The sequence below is a fragment of the Theropithecus gelada genome, chromosome 8, assembly GCF_003255815.1.
Source record: "Theropithecus gelada isolate Dixy chromosome 8, Tgel_1.0, whole genome shotgun sequence".
Classification (NCBI taxonomy): Eukaryota; Metazoa; Chordata; class Mammalia; order Primates; family Cercopithecidae; genus Theropithecus; species Theropithecus gelada.
In genome coordinates this window covers 21,031,118-21,041,381 of record NC_037676.1, presented here as the reverse complement: position 1 = coordinate 21,041,381, position 10,264 = coordinate 21,031,118, and the positions used below count along the sequence as shown (strand labels likewise).

The 10,264-nt window shown below is 45.1% G+C and overlaps 1 protein-coding gene across 10 annotated transcripts in view; it reads right to left on the bottom strand.

Annotated features, from left to right (window-relative positions):
* SLC39A14 (solute carrier family 39 member 14) overlaps positions 1-10,264 on the bottom strand; it is a 75,016-nt gene that overhangs the window by 12,228 nt on the left and 52,524 nt on the right. For 9 of the 10 annotated variants that reach the window (XM_025394046.1, XM_025394040.1, XM_025394041.1 and 6 more), the window contains one exon: positions 4,802-7,919. The exons of the other annotated variant lie outside the window; for it this stretch is intronic. In XM_025394046.1, coding sequence (XP_025249831.1) covers positions 7,773-7,919 — 147 coding nt within the window. In that variant the 3' untranslated portion in view covers positions 4,802-7,772. Of the gene's footprint in view, positions 1-4,801; positions 7,920-10,264 lie in introns of those variants that run through there. 10 annotated transcript variants of the gene reach the window in all.

Here is a 10,264-nt window from a genome sequence, read left to right as displayed (position 1 = left end):
TTTTTTGTATTTTTTAGTAGAGACGGGGTTTCACCGTGTTCGCCAGGATGGTCTCGATCTCCTGACCTCGTGATCCGCCCGTCTCGGCCTCCCAAAGTGCTGGGATTACAGGCTTGAGCCACCGCGCCCGGCCTCTTACTAGCATCTATAATTAAAGACCTAATCCTTTATTTTAAGCAAGAAAACGATTCCCTTTATTGAATTAGTTGTTTTTCTTCTTAAAACCCAAAGGTTGACATCAAATTTTGGGGTGAATGTCCTATTAATTAGCTTGGGTCATTCTTTGATTTTGATGCATTTAAAATGTTAGCCAAATGCAGGAAGACAAACCATATTTTTTTCTTTTTGAGATAGAGTTTTGCTCTTGTTCTCCTGTTGCCTAGGCTGGAGTGCAATGGCGTGATCTCAGCGCACCGCAACCTCCGCCTCCCGGGTTCAAGTGATTCTCCTGCCTCAGCCTCCCGAGTAGCTGGGATTACAGGCATGTACCACCATGCCAGGCTAATTTTGTATTTTTAGTAGAGACAGTTTCTCCATGTTGGCCAGGCTGGTCTCAAACTCCTAACTTCAGGTGATCCGCCTGTCTTGGCCTCCCAAAGTGCTGGGATTACAGGCATGAGCCACCGGGCCCAGTCCCGACAAACCATATTTTAAGAGAGCACATTGGCCGGTCACGGTGGCTCACACCTGTAATCCCAGCACTTTGGGAGGCCGTAGTGAGTGGATCACCTGAGGTCAGGAATTCGAGACCAGCCTGGCAAACATGGCGAAACCCCATCTCTACTAAAAACACAAAAATTAGCTGTGCATGGCAGCACATACCTGAAATCCCAGCTACTTGGGAGGCTGAAACGAGAATCTCTTGAACCTGGGAGGCAGAGATTGCAGTGAGCTGAGATCGCGCCACTGCACTCCAGCCTGGGCAACAGTGAGACTCCATCTCAAAAAAAAAAAAAAGAGCGTGTCATTTAGAATTACTTCATCAAAAAAACTTGTTCAGGAGCCTCCTCTGGGAGATCCTGATGGCTTTGTGTCACACGAATGCATTTGTGAAAACCTGTGTGGATTATTGCCTGAGTTTGTTCTTAGGGAACCTCAGTGTTCCACAGATCTGTAAGTAAACTGGTTGTAGAAAAACATCTAGAGAGTCTGGGTGTGGTGGCTCTCACCTGTCATCCCAGCACTTTGGGAGGCCTAGGCAGGGGGATTGCTTGAGCCCTGGAGTTCGAGACCAGCCTGGGCAACTTAGCAAGACCTCTTTTCCACTAAAAATCAAAATTAGCCAGGTGTGGTGGCGCATGCCTGTACCCCCAGCTAATTGGAAAGCTGACGTGGGAGAATCACTTGAGACCAGGAGGTTGAGGCTGCAGTGAGCCATGATCGTGCAACTGCACTCCAGCCTGGGTGACAGAGCAAGACCCTGTCTCAAAATAAAATTGAAACAAACAAACAAACATCTACAACCTAGTAGAACTTCTTGGCTTATGATTGCCAGGGTCAGAACACTTTGGGGTTATTCCTTAAACATAATTGATGCTACCATCTTTAGGAATCTGACCCACTGCTGGATCAAGGATACTTTGTTATAAAGGATAAAGGATTGCTGTTATAAAGGATACTCCGTTAACTCCCTTCCTTCATTAAAAAACAAAAACAAAAACAAAAAAAACCCAACAACCTGACAAGGCATGGGGCAAGAATAGACATCTGGCCGGGCGCGGTGGCTCAAGCCTGTAATCCCAGCACTTTGGGAGGCCGAGACGGGCGGATCACGAGGTCAGGAGATCGAGACCATCCTGGCTAACACAGTGAAACCCCGTCTTTACTAAAAAATACAAAAAAAAACTAGCCGGGCGAGGTGGTGGGCGCCTGTAGTCCCAGCTACTCGGGAGGCTGAGGCAGGAGAATGGCGTGAACCCGGGAGGCGGAGCTTGCAGTGAGCTGAGATCAGGCCACTGCACTCCAACCTGGGCGACAGAGCGAGACTCCGTCTCAAAAAAAAAAAAAAAAAATAAGAATAGACGTCTGGTGAAAAGAAATAAAACTGTTTTTTGGCTGGCAGTTCTTAGCATCCTTAGCCAAAGGCTGATAAAGGACCCGTGGATCGCTCCCAACCACTGATTTTTTCCCCCACGATTAAAAAAAGAAGGTCAGCTGAAAGCCACCAATCACGAATGCAATATAATTCTGTTTATTCCAGAGGATGAAAGGGATTCGCTCCTGCTGGGATTTGAACCTGTCACTCTTCAGAAGTGTAGGTATTTCACCCTAGATCATGACGAATACAAAATCTTTCAAATAGATGAGCATTTTATTTTTCCACACATCAAAAACACCATGTCCACATTTAGTGTGATTGCTATTTCTTGAAGCAGGTTTTGCCCAAATTCAATCCAAGCATCACTGAATGGTAAAGTGCACAGAAGGAACAAAATAGGAGAGTACACTCATCATAGCATTTTTTGAATTTCAGTTATTTCACCTTCCACCAAAAATGTCCTAGATGGCTTAGCTGATTAAGAGTATTACAAAGAGATGGCTAAGGTCAAGGTTTTAATCTACTTAATGGCTTGTTTGCTTAGCTCTGTTCTACGCCACAAGTACACCTCTCTCAAACTTAACGTTTCCAAATAAAGGTGGACCGAGTAATAAAGCGTAAGCGAAATCATCACCGATGACTGGAAGACACAACAGGAACTGCTCGCCATGGAAAAGGAGCATTTCCACCAACACAGAACTTCAAGACATTTCATTTAGTGTATTTTTTTTTTTTTTTTTTTGAGACGGAGTCTCACTCTGTTGCCCAGGCTGGAGTGCAGTGGCACGATCTCGTCTCACTGCAACCTCTGCCTCCTGGGTTCAAGTGATTCTCCTGCCTCAGCCTCTTGAGTAACTGGATTTACGGGGGCACACCACCATGCCCGGCTAATTTTTGTATTTTTAGTAGAGACGGGGTTTCACCATGTTGGCCAGGCTGGTCTCAAACTCCTGACCTCAAGTGATCCACCTGCCTTGGCCCCCCAAAGTGCTGGGATTACAGGGGTGAGCCACTGCACCTGGCTCATTTAGTCTTTTCATTCATTCTTTCCATATGGTCAGTGCTGACATCACAGAAAGAAACCAGATACGGCCTCCACCCAGAAGGAATTTGGTATGCAAAGAATAGCAATTACAATGCAAGTCCTGTAACTGAGGTATGCAGAGACAGACTCCTGGAAAGGCAGGAGGGACTGCAGGCAGAAAAGGACTCGAGGTATCAGGAGCTGAAGGGCAGAGTGAATGTCATTTTGACAGCAAATGGCGTAGTAGTGAGGTAATGCAAATTAAATGACCAACACGAGCCACTTCATATATTATTCTTGTTTTAACAAAGGAAGGAGTAACAGGCATTTGGAAATCTCTAATGGAGGTAGTCATAAGATTGAACCAACTTTTTTTTTAAATCTTACTAGTCATTTCTGTTGTCGAAGAAAAACAGATCCCTGACCCTACAACTAAATTGGAAGGAGAATAACTTTAGCATTTTAAGTCTCATTGGCAGAGGACTTTTCCCTGTAAGATATAGAAATGTGGCTGAAACAAACTAAGCACACATTACAAGTTTCAAGTTTACATAAGAGAAAACAGGGTGATAGAAAAGTCTTCTTGGAAACACCACAATTCTTTGATCATGCAACAGTGAGATCACAGCCTCCGAAAGAGATAAACTAACCGATTTTGGCCAGGCTTGGTGATTTGCGCCTATAATTCCAGACTTTGGGAGGCCAAGAGTTCAAGGCTAGCTTGGGCAACATAGCAAGATGTTTCTATAAAAAAAAAAAAAATTTAAAAATCAGTCAGTCATGGTGGTATGCACCTCTAGTCCCAGCTACTCAAAAGGTTAAGGTGGTAAGATTGCTTGAGCCTGGGAGTTCAAACTCACTCTCTCTCTTTAGATAGATATAAAACTATATATATAGATATAGAGTTATCTATCTATCTATACAGGAAGATAGATATATCGAGAGAGAGAGAGAGAAACCAATTAGGTTTAAAGTGAGTATAGGCCAGGCAAGGTGGCTCATGCCTGTAATCCCAGCATCTTGGGAGGCCGAGGCAGGCTGATCACCTGAGGTCAGGAGTTCCAAGACCAGCCTGGCCAACATGGCACAACCCCGTCTCTACTAAAAATTCAAAAATTAGCTGGGCATGGTACCGCATGCCTGTAGTCTCAGCTACTTAGGAGGCTGAGGAATGAGAATTGCTTGAACCCGGGAAGCGGAGGTTGCAATGAACCGAGATCATGCCACTGTACTCCAGCCTGGGTGACAGAGTGAGACCCTTTCTCAAAAAAAGAAAAGAGAGTATAAAAGTTTCCTTCTCGACCTGGCACAATGACTCATGCCTGTAATCCCAAAACTTTGGGAGGCCAAGGTGGGCTGATCACCTGAGGTCAGAAGTTCGAGACCAGCCTGGACAACATGGTGAAACCCCATCTCTACTAAAAATACAAAATTTAGTTGGGAGTGGTGGCGGGCACCTGTAATCCCAGCTACTAGGGAGGCTGAGGCAGAAGAATTGCTTGAACCCGGGAGGTGGAGGCTGCAGTTACCCGAGATCACACCACTGCACTCCAGCCTGGGCGACAAGAGCAAAACTCTGTCTCAAAAAAAAAACCCAAAAAACAGCTCCTTCTAAAATCCCAAATGATGATGAACTAGACCTGGTAAAAACAAAACTTTGTGAGACACCATCGCCACCTTGTGTTCAACAGCCTTCATTACATCCACATTTATTGCAAATGATCACACGTGGGATTCTCAACAATTACAGAATATAGCTTTATTTATAGAATCTTACAAATAAAACATTTACAGTCCACATAAGTTAATTTTCCTTTCTAATTTCTTCTCATAACACCTGAGTTATTTTAAAAAAATACTGTGATGGAATTGCAGAACTGTAAAGGGAAATATGAACAATAAAATCCTAACCTCTCTTGCAAAAATCAGACTTTTTTTTTGAAGCAGATGCCCAGCATATTGCCATCTCTTTGGAAGAGGACTTACTATAATCAGATCTTACACTACCCAAACAGGGAAGCCGCCTTTTTAAAACCCAAGGTTAAGGACCAGTGAAGAATCGCTCCCATCTGATACTAGACACAAAATACCTTTGGGGGCAAAGACAGGGGCAAGCTGCACGCCAGTGGTGAGGTGAGAAGGAGCAGAACCCCTGTCCCTGCCTCACTGTTCCTGCACGTGACATACACTTTCCTTGCTAATTTATTAATAGGAGCTGGTGCATGTGGAAAACAAGGTTGAAGCTGCTAATGCCAGGGGTGAAAAAGTCCTCCCACTGACTTGCTACTCCTTAGACTTCTAATATGTACAAATGCTTGAAACAGCAAATTCAACATCTAAAAATCGAAAGAAATCACCAGTTTTTGACTCATGGGGCAAAGCTGTTGCCACAATCAGTGGCAACTCAAGTCAGATGATGTGAGCGTCTCCACCCCTCCCAAGCTCCGACTAGGACTGACCTCTGCGCCAATGACAGTTTAAAGAGGATTTCCCTTTGAGGCAGCTGTCTATGGAAGGAAATTCCTTAAGGTAATATAGGTGTGCATAAAAAGGGAAAAAAACCCTATTTCATATTTCAATTTGTTAAACATTACAGTTTTGAGCTCCTCTCCTAAACTAGAAATCCACTAACTCTATATTCTACTCCAAGACAAAGGGTATTATGTTTAAGGAATGACAGGATCTATTGGGAATGCTAAAATTATAAATTTAATACATCAATGCAAGTTAGTTTAAAGCAAAATCTTCCAGAGTCTTCAACTTTGAGTTATTTTCTGCTAGCTCCTGAAAGCAGCTTGAGAAAAATAAAACAGAAAAGACGAAGAACCATTTTAAAACAACAATAATAATGACAATATAAAAAGTTAGATTCCGACATTCAAGGAATTGGTTCTTTGGTAAAACTGGACCATAATCTTACCAGGAAATCAGTCCTGATATTTAATCTAGAATCTCCATCACTGAAATTCTCCCTCTTCAGCGTATTCTCAAATGTACCGAAGCCAACAGGCAAGATAAAAACAAAACTTAAAAAAAGAATCACCAGCAGTTTTCCTGCTCATGTTCTTTTCAAGAATATTCCTGGTTTGAGAGATGTCTCCCAAGAAGAGAAAACAAAATGGATGCTGCTTGTGATTACTGAGAGTGGACAGTTTTTCTATGTAAGAGAAAAGCTCAGGCATTGGTAGTGAACCAGTACTCCTGTCAGCCATGCACATGAATCAGTTTGCAAACATGGCCCCTGGGCTCCAACTGTGGGCACCACTAAGAAAGGCTTCTGGAGAGACAGGCTCCCCAAAGTGGCTAAAGAATCTCACATTATCAATATGATAATAATAAATCAATTCACCTAGTGAACCTGGAGATGAGCTCCCCTTGAAGCCAGAGCTCGGAGGCAAGGGCTCCACAGTGCCTGAGGCTGGCCTACAGTTTTGCAGACAAGTGTCTCCATCCATTTTCTGGAGAGAGAGCAATTCATATTCAATTCAATACAGGATTTGACTTTTTTGCAAGGAAGCAATAACCTAGACGGGTCATTGAAAACCCATCTGCAACAGAATCATTAGGCCCGCCGTTCAGCAAACATCTGCGATGCCCTAAGTGAAGTTTGTGACCTTATGTTTCAGAGACCCCCTATTAGTCATGCTTTGATTTATGGGAGCAGTAAATCCTAAATTTTGCCTGCACTGATTCCATTTCTGATTATCCTTGTCTAAGTAGAGCATAAATGGCACCCCAGTTCTACAACTCAGCTTGCCACTCTGCAGACGTCTCAACCAGTGGGGAAGGATAGTTTGTGCAGTCTCCCCTCTAACACACAGGTCTCAAATGTGCTCAGAATGTGCTTCTAGGGAGGCAGCTACAAAGTCTCTTAGAAGATGGCAGTGGGGAAGAGGAGGTAAAAATCACAGCCAAACCAACTGTTTTCTTGCAGACAGCCCGAGCCTCCATTCTGTCAGTTGTTCACCTGAAAGAGGGGGTCCAGGCAGCCACACCGCCACGTTAGCTCACTTGGACAGCCATGAAACACCAGGTGCTGTTACAAAATCAATACCCAGCATCTCAGTAGGAACAAGTGAGCATCCTGACAAGACACACAACAGCGGTTCGACTTCCTCTCCCATTCAGGATGAACCTTGCCTCGCCTCTCACCCTGCTCCTGTGTTCTGACTTCAGGTTCTCTTTGAAAGAAGTAATAGACAATTAAACAGACTTTGAAAAAATGGGAAGGCTTCCTGTCTCCTGTCTCTTCTGTTGGCCAGCTGGAGGTCCAAGGTGCCCAGTGAGAGTCATGGGCCCTACGCTATGGAATCAACTCTTGATATTTCTAGCCAAGTTCTAACCACTGGCTCTCGTTTTGCATTGTTGGGTAAAGGATTCAAAACCTGGCAGCACTGGTTCCAAGAGGAGGCCAAGGTAATCAGAGAAAAATGTCAGGCTTGTCTTGTAAGCTGCATTCAGGTTCCAGAGTCACTGAGAGAAAAGGTGAGAAGAGGGCAAGAGGCACTAGCTAGAGACTGGTTACCAGAGCAGCTTATTCCTAGGATAGAGCATTTTACAAATGGCTGACATTTGAACGCAGGAATACAGTCTGTGTCAGTTTTTCATAGAACGGTCTCTTCCATGGTGCATTGTGGATGGTGAGTCCTCCGGCTGGCGATCGGGCAGCCCAGGGCCCGACTTCCAGTCCTACAGGCTCTTGGCAGGGCCCTACCCAATCTGGATCTGTCCTGAATACATGGTGAGGACCACCATGATGGTGAATCCAGTCAGGAGGCCCAGGTTCTGGATGACAAATGGAATCAAGATGCTGCCCTTCCTTTCATCCTCTTGACAGACCTCATTCATCTCAGGGAACTGGGAAAGAAGCAAGAAACAACACAGCTGCAATTCCTTGCTTAATCTTGTAAGTCCAGGGCAATTCAGTGATGGAGATACAGATCAGGTTGGTTGACAAAGAAAATTAACAGGGCCGGGTGCAGTGGTTCACCAGGTCAGGAGTTCGAGACCAGCCTCACCAACATGGTGAAACCCTGTCTCTACTAAAAATATAAAAATTAGCTGGGCGTGGTGGCGCAGGCCTGCAGTCCCAGCTACTTGGGAGGCTGAGGCAGGAGAATTGCTTGAACCCAGAAGACAGAGGCTGTAGTGAGTGGAGATCACGCCACTGCATTCCTGCCTGGGCAACAGAGCAAGACTCCGTCTCAAAAACAAAACAAAACAAAACAAAAAAAAGAAAATTAACAATAGCAGGTACCACGTCTTTACAACTATCTAGGTAAAACAAAGTACTCAACCTGTATGTGGCTCTGGATGAGTTTAGAGGCTGGCTAAAAATAAATATAAATATACTCTGATAAAAAAAAATAAACTTTCTATTATAGACTCCCCCCCACCCCGTTTTTGAGACAGGGTCTTGCTCTGTTGCCCAGGCTCGAGTGCAGTGGTGCGATCATAGCTCACTGCAGCCTCGAACTCCTGGGCTCGAGCAACCTCCCACTTCAGCCTCCTGAGTAGCTCCACAGGTGTCTGCCACCATGCCTGGCCTTATCGTGGACTTTAAATACTTGAAGAGGTCTTTTTGTTACCAAGGTGTTATTAACAGGCTAGACGCAGTGGCTCACACCTATAATCCCAGCACTTTAAGAGGCTGAGATGGGAGGATCCCTTGAGGCCAGAAGTTCAAGACCAGCCTAGGCAACATAGAGACCCCATTCTATAAAAGTTCAAAAAATTAGCTGGGCATGGTGGCTGGAGCCTGTAGTCCTAGCTGCTTGGGAGACGGAGGGAGGAGGATCACTTCAGCTCTGGAGTTCAAGGTTGCAGTGACCTATGGTCATGCGACTGTGCTCCAGGCTGGGTGAGTGACGCTCTGTCTAAAAAAAAAATTAGGCCGGGCGCAGCGGCTCACGCCTGTAATCCCAACACTTTGGGAGGCCGAGGCGGGCGGATCACAAGGTCAGGAGATCGAGACCATCCTGGCTAACACAGTGAAACCCCGTCTCTACTAAAAAAACAAAATACAAAAAATCAGCTGGGCGTGGTGGCGGGCACCTGTAGTCCCAGCTACTCGGGAGGCTGAGTCAGGAGAATGGCGTGAACCTGGGAGGCGGAGCTTGCAGTGAGCCAAGATTGCGCCACTGTACTCCAGTCTGGGTGACAGAGTGGGACTCCGTCTCAAAAAAACAAAAAAAACAAAAAAAAAATTAAAAATTAAAGAAAAAGACATGTCCAATGCATTGAGATAAAAAAAGAAACAAACCAAAGTGTTGCCATTATTGTTTCAGGGGTAGTTTTCTTTCCTTCCTTCTGTCTCTTATCTATATACAGCTATTCCATAATAAGTAATAAAGACCATAGATTGATTATCATCATTTTCTTTAATGACATATGCAAACAAAAACATAAACTTTTCCTCCTTTAAAATCTAATGCCCTCTTAAAAACCACTGAATGGCAGGTACACCTTAAACAGACAAACTCTGTGGTATGTGAAAGAAAGCTAAGAAAGCTGTTATTAAAAACAAACTATCAGCCGTGTGCAGTGGTTCATGCCCGTAATCCCAGCACTTTGGGAGGCCGAGGCGGGCGGATCACCTGAGATTGGGAGTTTGAGACTAGCCTGGCCAATATGGTGAAACCCCATCTCTACTAAAACTACAACAATTAGCCAGGCGTGGTGGTGCACGTCTATAATCCCAGCTACTCAAGAGGCTGAGACAGGTGAATCACTTGAACCCGGGAGGCAGAGGTTGCAGTGAGCTGAGATCACACCACTGCACTCCAGCCTGGGAGACAGAGTGAGACTCCGCCTCAAAAAATAAAAATAGGCCGGGCGCGGTGGCTCAAGCCTGTAATCCCAGCACTTTGGGAGGCCGAGACGGGCGGATCACGAGGTCAGGAGATCGAGACCATCCTGGCTAACACGGTGAAACCCCGTCTCTACTACAAAATACAAAAAACTAGCCGGGTGAGGTGGCGGGCGCCTATAGTCCCAGCTACTCCGGAGGCTGAGGCAGGAGAATGGCGTGAACCCGGGAGGCGGAGCTTGCAGTGAGCTGAGATCCGGCCACTGCACTCCAGCCTGGGCAACAGAGCGAGACTCCGTCTCAAAAAAATAAAAAAATAAAAAAAATAAAATAAAATAAAATAAAAATAAAAAAACTACCTACCTAACGCCCCCGTAGTTGCCCTCCCATCCAA